At 43.5% G+C, this 20,228-nt stretch overlaps 1 protein-coding gene across 1 annotated transcript in view; it reads left to right on the top strand.

The window, feature by feature from the left end:
* Positions 1-349: 349 nt before the first annotated feature.
* LOC144479148 (ADP/ATP translocase 4-like) overlaps positions 350-20,228 on the top strand; it is a 103,644-nt gene continuing 83,765 nt past the window's right edge. The window contains exon 1 of the mRNA XM_078201126.1: positions 350-563. Within this exon, the coding sequence (XP_078057252.1) occupies positions 350-563 (214 nt within the window). The remainder of the gene's footprint in view (positions 564-20,228) is intronic.

Here is a 20,228-nt window from a genome sequence, read left to right as displayed (position 1 = left end):
GTTTTCTCTTCCTCCTGATGCCGCCAGATCTGCTGAATTTTTCCCAGTATTTTTTTATTTGTTTCAGATTGCAGTATTTGGGCAGTTGTGATGGCACCACGTGGGGCTGGTTTCCCGCTTGTTTGCTGGTGATGTGGCGCGGGGGAGGGGGGGAGAATAAAATGGCCGGCGTGATGACGTCACATTGTCAGTGGCACGTGCCGTTGGAGTCACAGCCTCAGTTGGTCTCCACGTGACGCCGTTCCCGGGACAGTCACGTGGCCCGCAGCTGCGCTCGTGCTGGGAAGGCGGTTAACGGTGCTGGCCGCGTGCTTGTTGCGTCTCCCTCTCACCCATCTAACCGTTAGCAATGGCGGCCGGGGGGTCGAATCTTTTTGACCTAACGTCCTTCATCAAAGACCTACTGGCTGGCGGCATCGCCGCCGCCGTGTCTAAGACAGCGGTGGCACCCATCGAGCGGGTCAAATTGCTGCTGCAGGTCCAGGCGTCAAGCAAGCAGATCAGCGTCGACCAGCGGTACAAGGGGATTATTGACTGCGTGGTCCGGATACCGACGGAGCAGGGTAAGTGGAAGGGAAAGGGGAAACTAGAGAAAAACATGTCCCTCCCCAAAAATAAAATCGCCTGGTTGAAATGTGTGGTCTCTGCCACTTCGTTTCTTTCCCCAATTTTATTTTGATCGGGATTGTCAATGTGGCCGTTCGGCCGCCCGCAGCTTCGAGGTTTTCGCCCGTTCAGCGCCTAACGTATTTTTAACGCTCGACGCTCCATGAGGAACGGTTTAAATTTGGTGACGTTACACAGGGAGTCGGAAGTTCGGCGGGAGCCGCACTCGCCAAGCACGTGGCCGTCAGCCCAGCGCGATCATCAACCCGGGCTTAACTTGCAGTTGGCAAAATCGGTTTACAAGGTGCCCAAGTTTACAACTGTAGACCTTGTGCTTTATTTCGATATCCCTTGCAAGTATCTTTTCATAATGTCTTCATAGTACATCATTGATTGAGCAGCAGGATAACGGTAGGGGGTTTCAATGGTAAGGATAACGGTAGGGGCTTCAATTGGAAGACTACGTAAGACAGGTGCTGTCCAGCAAGGATATATGTGTTTGGGTCACAACTATTCACCCTTATTTATTAAGTCACATGTAAGTTTGACATTGGCATTGTAAGCAATGATAGATGAACTGAACGGGCAAAACCGAGGCAAATGCGTTTCAATGTAGACAAAAGTGATTAAAGGAGTAGAATGCAAGGGAAGTCATAATCTAGCCACGCAAAGCCCGCAACACCACACCTGGAGTACTGTGAACAGTTCTGGGCACCACATCTTTGGAACAATTTAGTAGCCTTGGATGCGGATTTACCACAATGAAACCTTGATTCCAAGTGCAGGCTACCAGAAATAATTTCTTGCTATTTCCTTCATGTGTATGACTCTGCACTGGCCTTCATGTAATTTCTCTAACACCACATTTCCTGAATGGTGACAGAATAATCACTCTGAGGCCCCATAAAAGGTACCCAGCCTGTACTTGCAGCTCCATTCTCCTGGAGTAGTAGGCTTTCAGATTAGGTGTTAATTCCAAAATCTTTCTTCTTAAAACCATATCCATCACTCCTAAGAGCACAGGATCACTCCGAGTGTGTTTCCTCATTCGCCTGGAAGTGACAAGTGTGTTGTCTACTTGTTGAAAGCAGAAAATATTCCCTTCTGGGCAGTCTGAAAAACTGTCTGGTAGTGACAAGCTTGAAAGTCCATCCGCATTACAATATAGACTTAGCTATCAGTATTTAATGTTGTATGTGCAGACAAGAGCAATGCCCATCTTTGCATTTTACTTGCCACGAGTGACAAAAAACACATGTGTGGTCCAAAAATGGTAGTGAGTGGTTGATAGTCATCAGCAATGTAAACTCTCTCCCATACAGGAACTGATGGAATTTATTGACTCCAAAAATGATCCCTAGTGCTTTCTATTCATTCTGGGCATAGTTACTCTCAGCTTTGCTCAAGGTTCAAGAAGCAAAAACTATGGGTGGTTCTTCACCTGATAGTATGATGTGGGAGACCACCACTCCTACACCATAAGGGGGGGATGTATCACAAGCTAACAATTTTAAAAGGAGGATCAAAGTTCATAAGAGCTTCAGATTTAAGAAACGCCAAAGAAGTAACATCTGTTTTGGCTTGTGTGATTGTGCATTGATCTGACCACTTCTGCGTCTTGTTCTAACTCAAGATGTATTGTAATGGTTTCAGAATTATTGCTAAGTTTGGGAAAAATCTTCCATAATAATTCAACAATCCCAGGAAGGAACATAACTGACATATATTCTGCGTTGCAGGCACATCTGTAATGGCCTTAACCTTAGAAGGAGATTTGTGAAGGCCAGTGGCGTCAATCATGTGGCCCAATCATGAGCGCACACTTTTCATTATGGACTTTCAGACCATAGTCTTCCAATCCTGGAATGTGGAATTCAAGTTTCAAAAGTCTTCCTCTCCATCTTTTCCAGTGACTAGAATGCGTCCATATAGCATTGGATTCTGCCCAGGATCTGATCCATTGCCCTTTGAAACAATGAAGCAACAGATGTGATACCAAATGGCAATTTTCCTTTCCAGCCAGCTCCATAGAAACAGTAATTTCAAGAGCTTTCTGTGGAGTGAGGTTACACTGTTAACAGAAGTTTTGTGTTGCTTCGTTTCAGAGACCACAAACTAATCTCTCAGGAATGATATCCTCTTTTATGGAATATAAAGTGCCCTGCAATCACCAAGGATTTAGGTGAAAAATGCAAAATATCCACAAATTGCTTGTATGTTTTAGTGCCTGGTTTATCAGGTTGCACTAGACTGGGGAGGAGATTACATTTTTTCCCCCCATCATGCTAAGGAAAGTGGCACCATAGTGCAAAATAGTCAAATGCTTGGTATAAGAGCTCCATTGCTCCACGTTTTCATCGAAAGCTCTAACAATACTGAAAACTCCCTCCATTTTGCACTTAAGCAGATTTCCCATTTGTACTTTGTAACCATGTTTCCAACAGTTACTTCGGTTTTCTTTACACACAAGATACTAATTTGAGCTTTGGCCATTCTTTTATTACAGCCAGCTCTATAATTTATCTGCAGAGTATATTTTACTTAGGTCCACACTAGTCTGTTATTTCTCCAGCATGTCCATGTGAAAGGTTTTCTTTTTCCAACTTTTCCTTGCTGAAACTTCTTTGAGTGGCTCAGCAAGTGTATGTCTGTAGTCCTTGTTGCCAGTTTTTGTTGTGTATTTGGCGACATAACACTTGGAAGCACCATGTTTAAAAGCAAACAGAGTTTATTTGTGGTGTGATCTCTTCCATGGCAGCTGTTTCTCTCTGTGATTCCCACTCTATGGTGGCTCTGATATCCATCATTATGAAGTGGCACGAATCAATTCCAGCCTCCCGAACTACCTGGATCCACTGCATTTTCCCAACGCCGCAACAGGTCCACAGCAGACGCCATTTCCCTGGCCCTGCACTCAACCCTGGAACACCTAGATAACAAGGACACCTATGTCAGATTCCTATTTATTGACTACAGCTCAGCCTTCAACACTATTATTCCCACGAAACTCACCTCCAAACTCCGTGGCCTGGGCCTTGGCACCTCCCTCTACAACTAGATCCTGAACTTCCTAACTCATAGACCACAATCAGTAAGGATAGGCAACAACAACATCTCCACGATCATCCTCAACACCGGTACCCCACAAGGCTGTGTTCTCAGCCCCCTACTATACTCCTTATACACCTATGACTGTGCGGCCAAATTCCCCTCCAATTTGATTTTCAAGTTTGCTGACGACACCACCGTAGTGGGTCGGATCTCAAACAATGACAAGACAGAGTACAGGAAAGAGATAGAAAATCTGGTGAACTGGTGCAGCAGCAATAATCTCTCCTTCAATGTCAACAAAATGAAGGAGATTGTCATCGACTTCAGGAAGCATAGTGGAGAACATGCTCCTGTCTACATCAATGGGGACGAAGTAGAAAGGGTCGAGAGCTTCAGGTTTTTAGGTGTCCAGATCACCAACAACCTGTCCTGGTTCCCCCATACTGACACTATAGTTAAGAAAGCCCATCAACGCCTCTAGAAGACTAAGGAAATTTGGCATGTCAGCTACGACTCTCACCAACCTTTACAGATGCACCATAGAAAGCATTCTTTCTGGTTGTATCACAGTTTGGTATGGCTCCTGCTCTGTCCAGGACCGCAAGGAACTACAAAAGGTCATGAATTTAGCCCAATCCATCACGCAAACCAGCCTCCCATCCATTGGCTCTGTCTACACTTCCCGCTGCCTCGGCAAAGCAGCCAGCATAAATTAAGGACCCCACGCAACCCAGACATTCTCTCTTCCACCTTCTTCTGTTGGGAAAAAGATACAAATGTCTGAGGTCACTCAACCGACTCGAGAACAGCTTCTTCCCTGCTGCTGTCAGATTTTTGAATGGACTTACCTTGCATTAAGTTGATCTTTCTCTACACCCTAGCTATGACTGTAACACTACATTCTGTACTCTCTCATTTCCTTCTCTATGAACAGTATGTTTTGTCTGTATCGCGTGCAAGAAACAATGCTTTTCACTACATTAATACATGTGACTAATAAATCAAATCAAATATTTTATGACATCACATTCATTTGCATACATTGCTACAGCAGAGCTCCAAAATAAGCCAATAGGAACAAATACAAAATTCATAACAGAAACTATTTCTGATAGCTGGGCAGCCTAGCTAGAACTAAGGAGCATAATCAGAAAAAAAAACATTTTGGAGAATAAGAAACAATATATGCACAATGTGTTGGTATTGCTTTGTGCACCTGTCAATTAGTGATTGTACAGTTGTTTTAAATCTGAAATTTTTTTTTAATGCAAGATATTAAGGAATATTGAACAACGGCATACTTGGATATCAGTCACAGATCAACTTGTTACAATTATGAGGTTTATGAGATTATCATGATGCCTTGTGGCACACAGGGTAGAATTCCTGCCTCTGAGCCATGAGCTCCAGATTCAGGTCCCACTCCAGGACTTGATGGCTCAGGAAGGGGTCTTCATAACATGATAAACGGGGTTGAGTATCAACTTCCAACATATACCCGGCAGTTGACAAGAGATTCCTGGTTAGCCATGTGATGGAAAGAACATTTATCATCACTATCCATAGCTCCGTTCTTCAACATGGATGTAAAGTGCATGTTGCCTCAACAACCCAGACTGCTTGAGGGGCTGGTTGGCTCAGTGGACAAGATAATCAGATTGGTCCCAGCAGCATGTGGTTTTATCGCCATTCTGACTGCTCTGGATTCCAGATCTGTCTCCTTGCTCTATCCATTGGAGGGGTTGGTCAGACTACCATTCTGAGAACTCAAGAAGAATATTATAACTTGGTACTGTAGTTTTAAGTTTGGGGTTAGTCGAGCAGGTCATCAGACCTGTTCTGGAGTCTGCCTGATAGTAGGCCTGGGTGGTTTGATGGTTAAAGATCAAAGGAAGGCTTAGATTGCTTTACTGAAAAGGTGAAAGATATTTATACTTAGAACATAGAAGGACATAGAAAAACTACAGCACAAACAGGCCCACAAGTTGTGCCGGTCATGTCCCTACCTACCTAGGCCTATATATAGGCTTACCTATAACCCTCAATCCTATTAAGTCCCATGTACTCATCCAGAAGTCTCTTAAAAGACCCTATCGAGTTTGCCTCCACTGCCATTGACGGCAACCGATTCCACTCACCCACCACCCTCTGAGTGAAAAACTTACCCCTGACATCTCCTCTGTACCTACTCCCCAGCACCTTAAACCTGTGTCCTCTTGTAGCAGCCATTTCAGCCCTGGGAAAAAGCCTCTGAGAATCCACCCGATCTATACCTATCTATACTTGGAGACAATGGGTGCAATTCTCCCATCTGGGACTAAGTCCCGCTGCAGGGTCGGAGACTGTTTCCCCTGCAGAGGCTGATGGGGAAACCATGGCATATCTTTCAGCCCCAGTATAATTAATTATGCATCTGGGGCTTTGGGCCACCTTCTGTCGGGGGAGGGGGGGGGGCAGATTTCATTGTACGTGTCCTGCTGTCATACTTGGGCACCATTTTGAAAAGGTACCCAACATCATTGACCATTAAAGAAAAAAGATGAACTTCCTGAAGAAATAAATGGACCTTCAGGAACACTGAGGCTGGAAGATCCACCTGATAGATGCTACCCCACACCCACAGCTTTGGTGTTTGGGTCCAAGGTTGCTGACAGCCTCCATCCCAAGCTCCAGATGTATCGCATGCCTTCTTCAGGTAAGTCCCAACTTTTGCACGCCACGTTAGACTGGACATGTTCTGTACTGGCATGATTTCCCACTGGTGTCATGGAGAATCCAGCTTGAGGGGGAAGACTCTGGTTGGACCTTCACTTGCAACCCATTAGCAGGATGCAAATCTTTTTCACACCATCCTCTAGCAGGATAACTGATCTGCTATGGCAGGCAGCAGCGGATGATCCTGCTGTAATTTCATGCTGGCATGAAAACTATTCTTGGGCCACCTGCCAAATTCTCACCTGCCCACCATTGATTCCACTGCTGGGGGGCATGGACGATTCTGCCCAATTACAGCATTTTGTGAGTTTACAATGGACAGACACTTGAATCTCCCAAAGTCTCAGAAAGATGCTGAAGGTTGTAAACAATTGTGTTCTAAACTCTATTTACTTCTAAAATAAAAGAAAGTTGGGATCAAAGATAGCTAATTAGAATTTAAACCTGGATGCAAGGTCATTGTCTTTCACATTGTAACTGGGAAGAAGATAGATGGAAGTCATTTTTGAAATCAGGTTACAGGTTTCCGTACAAATCAATTAATATTTCAGACCGACAGATGGTAGATAGTTTTGTTTGGTCAGCAGAGAAGAGAGGCTGCATGACTTTGTGAGTTATCATAGACAGATGTGGGAGAAAGATGGTCAAAAAGACAGATCCTGCTGCCATCTAAGGATTCCAGGATACTCATTCTGACATTGCCGGGGGAAGAAGCATCATTGGAACTGGCTTTACTGTTGATAGTGGAATTAAGAAATTCACTGAAAACTGAGGAAAATGCCTGAAGACCATCAGTTGAAGTCACTACTCAGTGAAATGGAGCTATGAGAAGGGATCCCTGGACTGTTTGCTGTAAGGACTGTAATTCTGTGGAGAGTGATATGTATAAATGGAGATAGTTCCTCTCTGAGTTTAAAATGTAGGTTTCCCCATAATGAAAATACTGTTTAATTAATGGTGCTTTAAAATTATTTGTTACAGTAAGTTTTAAAAAATGAAATTTTGTTGTCATTCTTTCTGCTATCACCTGGAAGTGTGAGTCTCTTTTTTAAAAAAAAGTTAAATTTCTATGGAGATTGGAACATGCTCTCTGGCAGAACATTTGTTAAGCGTGCTATGATTCCAGTTATGAGAATACTGAACAAGCCAGATACTTATTAGGATCTGGCTGGATAGATTATAATCATTTAAAGAATGTAATGTGTAGAAGAACCATGGGCAAGGAAATACACGGCAGGATTCCAAGACTAAATTAAACGCCAACTGTCTGAACTTGATAACAGCAAACACAAGGAAAAATGACTAAATAGGTACATTGAGGAAATAAGATGATTCTAAACAGTATGAGCTTCTAACTTAAAACTCAGTCCAACATACTTAGCCCAGCTTAATCTTTTTACTGTGACTTTCACTCTGATAGATTTTTTTAAAAACTACTCGTACTCTGGAAGGCAGTTCCCTTTTTTCTCTGGGTCTGGCTGCACAGGTCACGCACAGCTGAGGCCTATGGTATGTTCCTACCAATGTGACTTCCTTGTCCAAGTATAAATGTTGCTGACAGTTACATGCCAGTCGATGTCCCCACAGATAATCACTTGAACGATTGCAGTCTTGATAGAGCATCAGTGATTTTTTTTTCTCTGCAACATGAACAATTTTTAAATTGTAGACTTGTAACATCAGATTCTAACAAAATAACCAAAGATTCTTGGTGTGGAACTTCTCCAAAAACACTCAAGGATTATGATCCATGTAAACTATCACCTCTCCTTAGTTGCTTGAGAAACAGATATTTCAAATTGTTGAAGAGCCAAGACCAAATTTGTCTACCCTTGACTCGTAACTACCCTTGGGGCAGTTACAAGTCAACCGCCATGTTGCTGGAGTCACATTAGGCCAGGTGGCACATTTCCTTCCCTAAAAGACAAGATGGGATTTTACAACATTTTGACAATGGCATCATGGTCATCATTAGACTTTTAACTCCAGGTTTTTATGATTCGAATTTCACCATCTCCAGTGGTGAGATTTGAAGCTAGGTCCCCAGAGAATTGCCCTGGGTTTCCGGATTACCAGTCCAGTGACAATACCACAACTTCACTACATCCTCTTCCTGCCTAATCTTTAGAAACTGAGACCTAGTTATCTCACAGTCTGAAAACAATCCAGCAACTTCCTCCTGCAACATCACTCATCTCCATTGATTCTTCCCAATACTCGGAGAAGCCACAGTTCTTGAACCTGGCAGATAATTTCCCAATACTAAATGGACAAACTAGAAATTACTCCAACCCCTCGTTCACTAAATTACTCTGATTAAATTGGTACAATGGAACAGATTTGTAACTCTCACAAATGCCTCCAGTTAACATTTTCTTTTTCATTAATCCACCTGGAAGACATTATATCATCAGCCTCCATCAATGACTGAACTGCTCCAGAATTCCTTAAGATATTAATTTGCTGACCTACTTTATTGAAAGAATCAGGGAATACCTTTCCCCTCAAAACAAAACCATCATAACCTTTTATCCCTTGTTTACTAGCATCTGTACTCTGAAGAATCCGCCTAACTATCTTGAAGATCACCTTCAATGTTTTGGTTGGTTCTGAGAATTAACTTTGCACTTGTACTGTTGCCATTGTTTGATCACTCAATCCCTTCTTTAAACCGGTCTTTTCTGAATACTCCTTATGCATGTCCACTACTGCAACTGATGTACCTCTTGGCTTCTGACAAGCCATTTGTTATGTCCAGGTTTCTTACAGTGGAAACAATACTACATTTTGTACTTCACTTCCAGATTCTAAATGATCACTTTTGTTAACTTGATTCACATCTGTCTTTTCCTGAAAGCCCCAATATTTTCCCATTAACAAATTTTCTATTTCTCCAGCATCCCTGTGGCTTCACAAATGGAGATCTATTACCCCTTAACTGCCTTTGTGATGTATCTGCCAGAACTGCTGCTTCCTGCACTATAGAAATCCCAGTCTTCCAGGCATAACCTACTAGATAGTAAGATGTTGTTTTGAAATTCTTCTAGTATTATTTGCTCTCTTATATTCGCAAAAGTTTATTCTAACTTCATTGATCAAAACTGCCTGTCAACCATCACATCTTTCTTCCTCACAAATTCTACAAACATTTAATTTGGTCTTATTTTTAAAAAGCAAAATTTCAAATGATATGCTTCCAGTGACAAGCTCAAACCTTAAGTACCGCAGGTTTAAATATCTCGTAACTAAGAATTGTCCTTCCAAAAGGCTAGAATACACATACATAGCCTTCCACCCAAAGCATTTGCAAAATAAAAATCCACGTGTCCTTTGACCATTTAGCTACCTTACCAAACAAGATTAAATATCTCTCAATTCCATCTTCATAGATTTAGGCACAAAGTGAAGACTTATATCAAAGCTTGGAGTGGGGCTCAATTCCTTGTCTGAACTATTAGACTCTAAATGATTCTAAACAATTAACTCAATCCAACAGAGGAGCCCAGCTTAATATTTTACTGTGGCTTTCACTCTGATAGGTCTTTAAACATAATCATTCTTTGGAAAGCACTTCCATTTTTTAACTGGGTTTGGTTGCACAGGTCATAGCTCAGGCCTATGTATATTCTTATCAATATGACCTCCTCGTCCAAGTTTAGGTATCACTAATGGTCACCTGCCATGATTCACCTTATATATTTTCTAAACGGTGACAAAATTCATAATGCTAAAGTGCAAAGGGACTTGGGAGTCCTAGTCCAGGATTCTCTAAAGGTAAACTTGCAGGTTGAGTCCGTAATTAAGAAAGCAAATGTAATGTTGTCATTTATCTCAAGAGGCTTGGAATACAAAAGCAGGGATGTACTTCTGAGGCTTTATAAAGCACTGGTTAGGCCCCATTTGGAGTACTGTGAGCAATTTTGGGCCCCACACCTCAGGAAGGACATACTGGCACTGGAGCGGGTCCAGCGGAGATTCACACGGATGATCCCAGGAATGGTAGGCCTGACATACGATGAACGTCTGAGGATCGTGGGATTATATTCATTGGAGTTTAGGAGGTTGAGGGGAGATCTGATAGAAACTTACAAGATAATGAACGGCTTAGATAGGATGGACGTAGGGAAGTTGTTTCCATTAACAGGGGAGACTAGGACGCGGGGGCACAGCCTTAGAATAAAAGGGAGTCACTTTAGAACAGAGATGAGGAGAAATTTCTTCAGCCAGAGAGTGGTGGGTCTGTGGAATTCATTGCCACAGAGGGCTGTGGAGGCCGAGACGTTGAGCGTCTTCAAGACAGAAATTGATAAATTCTTGATTTCTCGAGGAATTAAGGGCTATGGGGAGAGAGCGGGTAAATGGAGTTGAAATCAACCATGATTGAATGGTGGAGTGGACTCGATGGGCCGAATGGCCTTACTTCCGCTCCTATGTCTTATGGTCTTATGGTCTTATATGTGGGCACTCATTGGGTGTCTATTCAATAGCTGGACTTCTCTATTCTTTACAAAGCTACTTGGTTGTACCTAATTCTCTAGAACTGCCTACTTTCCCCTCTGAATATACGAGATAAATTCTCTGGTTAAATGCAACAAACTGGATGCCTTCAGTATCTTAGTCATCTTCTTTTACGCTTATTTGTTTTCTTTAAAAAAAACCCATCTGTTTTCCTTTTTAAAGCAAGCTTCACCCTCAACAGTTTTCCCCATAGCAACCTCAGGGCTTTCTTGCTTTTAAAATCCTCTCAGCTCGATCAAAGTTCAAGCATTGTTTATAAACATGCGCAAGCATGTGTAGCCTAACCAAAAATAACCAATTCCTAATTCACCTTAAAATGAAACCAAAACTTAATGTTCTTAACCCACAACATAGACAGTTATAACAAGAGTGACTGCAAAAGATAGCCATGATGTTGGACTGGGGTGGACAAGATGAGAGGACACATGACACCAGGTTATAGTCCAACAGGTTTATTTGAAATCACAGGCTTTTGGAACGCTGCTCCTTTATCAGGTGAAGTGAGTGATTTCACCCGACAAAGGAGCAGCGCTCCGAAAGCTTGTAATTTCAAATAAACCTGTTGGACTATAATCTGGTGTTGTGTGACCTCTCATCTTGTCTACAAAAGATAGGCATGACATTACATTAGGATGAGTGTGGGTGCTAATGGGAGATAGACAACTCGGTATGTGAGTAAGTGCATGGGTAGAGAAGGATGGTTGTATTTGCAAGATAAATTGGCATAAGAAAAATGTGATGGTGTAGGCAATTTCAACTCGGTTATTTAACATCGCACTCCTCACATCCAAGTCGAAGAAGTTCGGGGTTGGGATAGAGAGCCAGAAGTCTGCTGATATGGAATTGAGACATGCAAATGCTGCGCCCCACTTATATCATAGTCTGATCCCTTCGCAAATCACAGTTGGTGGAGAATGTGGGCAGAGGTTATGGGTTGGTAACCGAAACCAGTGCGACATACTCTTATCCAGCAGCTCGCCCAGACAACGCTGACTCAACAGGAAGCAACCTAGGCACAACAAGAAGCAACTCGGACACAAGTCACCACCAGTTGCTATTGGAAGAGCAAAAATGGGGTCAAAAGCAGCTCCAGGCAGAACTTCAGAGACTCAAACGTCATGCTGTCCAACTCCTCTCCACAAGCTCCGTCTGGAATGTCTGAGGCTGCTGGGCTACAGAAAATTACAGATACGGATGATGTGGAGGCATACTTGAGGATTTTTGAGAGAACTGCTAACCGGAAACCTGGCCTTAAAAACAGTGTGCTGTTATCGTTGCTCCTTATTTATTTGAGGAAGCTGCTGCTGGAGATTATGATCAGCTCAAAGCAGAAATCCTGACACAGCTGGGGTCACCACGGCTATGAAGGCCCAACACTTCCTTGCTTGCGCCTACCATTCTGACCGAGCTCCCAGATATGTGATTTGATACATCTGGCCCGCAAATGGCTTCAACCTGAGACCTTGAACTCAGTCCAGGTAGTGGAGCGGATTGTGCTAGAACAGTTCTGCAAAGTCTTTCCAGAGGCGTCAAACGGACAATGAGCCAAGATAACCCCCAGATAGTGGACCAAGCAGTGGACTTTGTAGAGCAACATCAGACTACTTAAGCACTAATTAAGTCAGAGAAATCGGAGGGAATGACCCCAGACACACTTGAATTAAATTCTCCCCCCCCAAACCCACCCAAAACCCACAGCAATGACCAAGACACCCCGAACTGGAAGCCCGCCAATATTGTTTCTGCTGAGAAATGGGGCATCTTGTTTGACAATGCCCATACCAGAGACAGCAATATATAGCAAGAGAAGACTAGATGGACTGCAATCTCATTTCTGCACACAGCCAGGTCAAGGTTTGGGTACCTAGGGTCCAGAAGATCCAAGTAGAGCATCAGAATGTGGATGTTTTACTGTACTCGGGTAGCATGGTCACATTGGCAATGGTTCCTCACGATAAACTCAATCATAGAATAGAATCTACAATGCAGAAAGAGACTATTTGGCCCATCGAGCCTGCACCGGCAACAATCCAAGTCCTATCCCCGTAACTCCACATATTACCCTCTAATCCCCCTGACACTAAGGGGCAATTTATCATGGTCAATCAACCTAACCCACATATCTTTGGACTGTGGGAGGAAACTGGAGCACCCAGACGAAATCCACGTAGACATGGGGAGAATGTGCAAACTCCACACAGTCACCCAAGGCCGGAATTGAGTCCGGTTCCCTGGTGCTGTGAGGCAGCAGTGCTAACCACTGTGCCACCGTGCCGCCCTGGAAAGGAAAATATAAAGGTGAACATGGTGATTCCCGGAGCTACCCAGTTGCTTTACTCCAGTTTGACACCCATAGAGGAAGTTATTCGGCGAGGGTGGGAGTCTTTGTGTGTCTCCCTTATCTGGTGCTGGTGGGCCACTGTTCCAGGAGCTATTAGAGCAAGAAGGGTCCCAGTCTGTGTGTTTAGAGCGGACAAAGGATGGAGCCAAGCAGCCAGTGAAGAAGGTGTTGCAGCTGCTGGTTATCCAGATGAGTATAGCCAAGGAACAGTGCTTGAAGCTGGGGTGGCTAATGAGGAACCCGGAGAGGCAAGTTCTAACCTTGGAGAAACCCAAGGACTGGGCTCCATGGCCACTACCAGAATTTGTACATGATGTTATAGGATCGAGTATTGGTGCAGGCAGTGGAGAGTTCCATGTCTACAGACACCTCCGTTGAATGGAATATATGAGAGAGAAGTTCATGGAAAAGCAATCGGCACAGTAACGTATGGAGGGTGAATTCCAGAGGAAATTAGACATTAATTGGAGAGTGGCTAAAGAGAAGATAGAGAAGCCACACAGGAGCTGGCAAAAACTGCAGAAAGATTGTATAATGGTGCCTCAGCTGACAGCCATTCCAGTTTTGACATGGTCCACCACCCAAGTGTCAAACACGGCAATGCTGAAGCCCTTTCAAGGATGCACAACTTTCACCTGGGTGTATGCTTCAGCCTAGGAGAAGGGCATGGACTACATGCTGGAGGGGCGATATTTCTGATACTCTCTCCTCCATTTTCTAGACTTCATTCAACAAGGCTACTGAGTACAGCAAGGCCTCACATGATAGCTACTGGCAATCCTAGAAGAAACTGGCAAACTTCAACCCGGAAGTGTTTCCACCTCAGCTTTGGAGATGAGGTTCAGATGCAAGCCCTTTTAAACTATATAAGTAGATCACTGAACAAAAGTAAAGTGATGGAAATCTAAGTGGAGGGAAACCTTGGGGTGAAAGTGAGGCGAGTGTTAGATTACTTGCTTTATGCAATTTGTGTGCTTCCTGGATTACAAACACAGCCGGACAACGAACCCGCTTTAAAACCTGATTACTGACTAAAAGAGAACCTGCCTCGGTGGAACCTTTTTACGTTGATACAACTGTGAACCTGCCTACACGCCTTCACATGTATTAATCAATTAAATTGTTGAATAATTGACTTGGTCTTCTGGTTGCTTACTTTGTGTCTGTACACCCCACTGTTGGGGATCAGATCAGAAACCTCAAGTTAGCCTAGACCCCAACTTTTTCTTTAGATTTTGGTATTAGGGTGAGCTCCAGGTATGATTCAATTGACCCATGAGGAAGCTTTTATCAAAACAAACTTTATTTAAGAACACAACATTTAACCAAAAGAATTAGCATACCGTTTACCTGTATCCCCACAAACAAATCCTTTCTTCAGAACCAATTAGCACCAAAAGCAGATATGCTTACGTGGATGCTAGATTTCCAGCCCTGTAACATCTCTGGACAGAAATCCAGTCAGACACCTGAATTCTGACTCTTATACACCAGATTCTCAGAGAAAGAGATATCCTCAAACAGCAGAACATCAGGGAAATAAACCTAGTCTCTAGCAGATCCCAGTTTCCAAACTTCAAGGAAAGAAAGGGCCACCTCTCTGCAACTTCCAAAAGCAACTGAGCTTGAGTTCTCTGTGTAAGCCTAGCTCCACCCAGTCACCTGATATCGCTGTCGACCAACCTGCCAATCAAGCCGTACTCTGTAAAACCCAAGGGGAAAGAACAACAAAACAGCATTAGTCCAGGTTACAACAAACATTCTAGCAATTAGGAACAATTATGCTGCTGCATTGACAATACAGGATGCCAGTTATTGTCAAAGCGGCACCATTTAGAACAGACTATTAAAAAAAATCCTGCACAAGAAAACTTTCTTAAAGGTACAATATCGTCATACCACCTATATCGTCGCCAACTCCTTTGCAACATCAGTGTGTGGAGTATGGCAATTTCAATATGAGTGTATAACGGTTTCATTTATCTCCTTTTTAACAAATCAAATTTAACCACTAGATTCCATAATACTAAGAAGATATCTCCTCTCTTGACACCAATTTTCAAACCTTGTGGAAATACCTTGACCCATGTCGGACTGAATTGGAGTGGTTTTCTACAAGTCGAATTTCCACTTCATCAGACGTTCTGTACACTGCTGCCTCACATCGCCAGGGATCCAGATTCAGTTCTAGCCTTGGATGACTGCGCAAAGACATTCTCTCCATGTCTGCGTGGGTTTCCTCCCACAGTCCAAAGATGTCAGGGAGGTGGATTGGCAATGGAGAGTTGCCCCTTTAATGTACCAAGATGCGTAGGTTAGATGGATTAGTCATGGTAACGTGTTACAGGGATAGGGCGGGGGAGAGATTCTGGGTAAGATAGTCTGACAGAGAGTCGGTGCAGACTCGATGAGCCGAATGGCCGCCTCCTGTACTGTAGAGATTCTATAGTTCTCTGTCTGACTCAGATCTGAATTGGTTCCTGGCACAATTTGTGTTGGAGTAACTATTGGTACTCGACTTGTATCCAAAAACTATCTGATTTATCCAACTTATCTCATTCTTTCCAACTTTTTTGTAAGCCTCTGCAAATAAAACATAATCTACATCTTCCTGCTACCAAACCAAATACCTAGAACATAGAACAGTACAGCACAGAACAGGCCCTTCGGCCCACGATGTTGTGCCGAGCTTTATCTGAAACCAAGATCAAGCTATCCCACTCCCTACCATCCTGGTGTGCTCCATGTGCCTGTCCAATAACCGCTTAAATGTTTCTAAAGTGTCTGACTCCACTATCACTGCAGGCAGTCCATTCCACACCCCAACCACTCTCTGCGTAAAGAACCTACCTCTGATATCCGTCCTGTATCTCCCACCACGAACCCTATAGTTATGCCCCCTTGTAATAGCTCCATCCACCCGAGGAAATAGTCTTTGAACGTTCACTCTATCTATCCCCTTCATCATTTTATACACCTCTATTAAGTCTCCCCTCAGCCTCCTCCGCTCCAGAGAGAATAGCCCTAGCTCCCTCAACCTTTCCTCATATGACCTACCCTCCAAACCAGGCAGCATCCTGGTAAATCTCCTCTGCACTCCTTCCAGCGCTTCCACATCCTTCCTATAGTGAGGTGACCAGAACTGCACACAATATTCCAAATGTGGTCTCACCAAGGTCCTGTACAGTTGCAGCATAACCCCACGGCTCTTAAACTCCAACCCCCTGTTAATAAAAGCTAACACACTACAGGCCTTCTTCACAGCTCTATCCACTTGAGTGGCAACCTTTAGAGATCTGTGGATATGGACCCCAAGATCTCTCTGTTCCTCCACAGTCTTCAGAACCCTACCTTTGACCCTGTAATACACATTTAAATTTGTCCTACCAAAATGAATCACCTCACATTTATCAGGGTTAAACTCCATTTGCCATTTTTCAGCCCAGCTTTGCATCCTATCTATGTCTCTTTGCAGCCTACAACAGCCCTCCACCTCATCCACTACTCCACCAATCTTGGTGTCATCAGCAAATTTACTGATCCACCCTTCAGCCTCCTCCTCTAAGTCATTAATAAAAATCACAAAGAGCAGAGGACCAAGCACTGATCCCTGCGGCACACCGCTAGCAACCTGCCTCCAATCCGAAAATTTTCCATCGACCACCACCCTCTGTCTTCGGTCAGACAGCCAGTTGCCTATCCAATCGGCCAACTTTCCCTCTATCCCACACCTCCTCACTTTCATCATAAGCCGACCATGGGGGACCTTATCAAACGCCTTACTAAAATCCATGTATATGACATCAACTGCCCTACCTTCATCAACACACTTAGTTACCTCCTCAAAAAATTCTATCAAATTTGTGAGGCACGACTTGCCCTTCACGAATCCGTGCTGACTATCTCGGATTAATCCGCATCTTTCTAAATGGTCGTAAATCCCATCCCTAAGGACCCTTTCCATCAATTTACCAACCACCGAAGTAAGACTAACCGGTCTATAATTACCAGGGTCATTTCTATTCCCTTTCTTAAACAGAGGAACAACATTCGCCATTCTCCAGTCCTCTGCCACCATCCCCGTGGACAGCGAGGACCCAAAGATCAACGCCAAAGGCTCTGCAATCTCATCCCTTGCCTCCCAAAGAATCCTAGGATACATTTCATCAGGCCCAGGGGACTTATCGACCTTCAGTTTATTCAAAACTGCCAAGACATCCTCCCTCCGAACATCTATTTCCTCCAGCCTATTAGCCTGTAACACCTTCTCTTCCTCAAAAACATGGCCCCTCTCCTTGGTGAACACTGAAGAAAAGTATTCATTCATTCTATGTTCTATGTTCTATCCCAGGCTCATTAAAATAAGTTAATACCTTAGGGCACAAGGCTGATTACGTTGGCAGAATGGGCTAGTTATAGCAGGAGAGGTGAGATGCCCTTTTTTTTCCCCCCCTCGTTCATATTTCCTGCCCCGCTACAGTGCAGCGGGGCGGAAAATTCCGTTCCTTGACCAAATATGTGTGAGAATCAGATTTTCCATGACTTCCAGGAAGACACTTCAGTCATTTGTAATGATGATTCTCATTCTAACCTTCTGATTCAACTTCTTTCTCTCAACCTACCCCATCATGTCTCTTTCTGTATTGCTTGCTTCTCTTCTGTTGACTGCTAAATATGATTTCAGCAATGAAAATCTCATTCTGGGCTGTCTGCCAAGAAGCAATTCAGTTGGCGTTCTGCCAGTAGTAGCGTGAGGTGTGTTGCAACAGGTAAACAGAAAGTGTACCAACCTGTGATCCAGTGAAAACTACTGTTTCTTGAGATTTGTATCTAGTATTTGCTTTACAAGAGCACACTTAACAATTTGTACTGTGCTTCATTGGAAGTAAGATGATATAAGTATTGGAAAGGATTATAAGAGATAGGATTTATAATCACCTGGAAAGGAATAATTTGATTAGGGATAGTCAGCACGGTTTTGTGAAGGGTAGGTCGTGCCTCACAAACCTTATTGAGTTCTTTGAGAAGGTGACCAAAGAGGTGGATGAGGGTAAAGCGGTTGATGTGGTGTATATGGATTTCAGCAAAGCGTTTGATAAGGTTCCCCATGGTAAGCTTTTGCAGAAAATACGGACACATGGGATTGAGGGTGATTTAGTGGTTTGGATCGGAAATTGGCTAGCTGGAAGAAAACAGAGGGTGGTGATTGATGGGAAATATTCATCCTGGAGTTCAGTTACTGGTGGTGTACCGCAAGGATCTGTTTTGGAGCCACTGCTGTTTGCCATTTTTATTAATGACCTGGATGAGGGCATAGAAGGATGGGTTAGTAAATTTGCGGATGACACTAAAGTTGGTGGAGTTGTAGACAGTGCGGAGGGAAGTGGCAGGTTACAGAGGGACATAGATAAGCTGCAGAGCTGGGCTGAGAGGTGGCAAATGGAGTTTAATGCGGAAAAGTGCGAAGTGATTCACTTTGGAAGGAGTAACAGGAATACAGAGTACTGGGCTAATGGTAAGATACTTGGTAGTGTGGATGAACAGAGGGATCTGGGTGTCCATGTGCATAGATCCCTGAAAGTTGGCACCCAGGTTGATAGGGTTGTTAAGAAGGCGTACGGTGTGTTAGCTTTTATTGGTAGAGGGATTGAGTTTCGGAGCCAGGAGGTCATGTTGCAACTGTACAAAACTCTGGTGCGGCCGCATTTGGAGTATTGCGTACAGTTCTGGTCGCCGCATTATAGGAAGGATGTGGAAGTGTTGGAAAGGGTGCAGAGGAGATTTACCAGGATGTTGCCTGGTATGGTGGGAAAATCGTATGAGGAAAGGCTGAGGGGCTTGAGGTTGTTTTCGTTAGAGAGAAGAAGGTTAAGAGGTGACTTAATAGAGGCTTACAAGATGATCAGAGGATTAGATAGGGTGGATAGTGAGAGCCTTTTTCCTCGGATGGTGATGGCTAACACGAGGGGACATAGCTTTAAATTGAGGGGTGAGAGATATAGGACAGATGTTAGAGGTAAGGGCGTGGAATGCCCTGCCTGCAGCAGTAGTGGACTCGTCAACATTAAGAGCATTCAAATGGTTATTGGATAAACATATGGATGATATTGGAATAGTGTAGGTTAGATGGGCTTTAGATTGGTTTCACTGGTCGGCGCAACATCGTGGGCCGAAGGGCCTGTACTGCGCTGTAATGTTCTGTGTTCTATATAATGACACTCTTGTGTTTTACACCATTTGTCCTTGTGGATTGTGCAATTTATTTCGGACAAAACTTGAGGTTCGTTGTCGGACACAATTTCCTCTGGGAATCCATAAGCGGTAGAGTACACAAAATGGCTGTCGCCCTTCTAATTCTGAGTAACCTAAATGCAGCCTTTGCCATACTTATCCCAGTCATTTCCAGGGTTGCAAATCTACCTGTGACTACTTCATATCCTCTATGGTCTTTCAATATATGTTCTATGTCCTTATCTAGAGCTGGCCACCAAAGATAATTCCTCATGAGCCTTTGTCAAACACATCCCTATGTGTTTATCATGAAGATCATAAAGCAACTGGGTTCTACTTTTTGGGGATTACAACACTGGCTTCCTACATGACACAACCATTTTCAATTGACGACATTCAAAAAGGCCTGATTCCTAAATCCAGTATCTTTGGCCATCCATTTGCAATATAGTTGTCCATCCTTGCTAATATGGAGTCCCTATAAGTTCTACAAATGTCAGATGCTGTGCTGTGACTGACTATTGATCTAGGTTCAAGAAGAAAAATACATATTTCCTGTTGGGTTTTATCTTTGATGGGGATGGTAATCTAGACATTGCAACAACATTACAAAGACTTTCCGATCACTGCATTTAATTTTGTAATAATAAGCAAAGTCAAAGTCCATCTCTGTATTTGCTAAAAAGGGGACTGGAGACTTTGGATTCAGAATAGCCATCAGAGGCCTATGGTCCATTATGATCATGAAGCTACTAGTACTTACGAA

This window comes from Mustelus asterias, chromosome 1, assembly GCF_964213995.1.
Source record: "Mustelus asterias chromosome 1, sMusAst1.hap1.1, whole genome shotgun sequence".
In the NCBI taxonomy this organism is placed as follows: Eukaryota; Metazoa; Chordata; class Chondrichthyes; order Carcharhiniformes; family Triakidae; genus Mustelus; species Mustelus asterias.
Note: the sequence above shows the minus strand (reverse complement) of the source record. Positions and strands in the feature narration are given on the sequence as shown.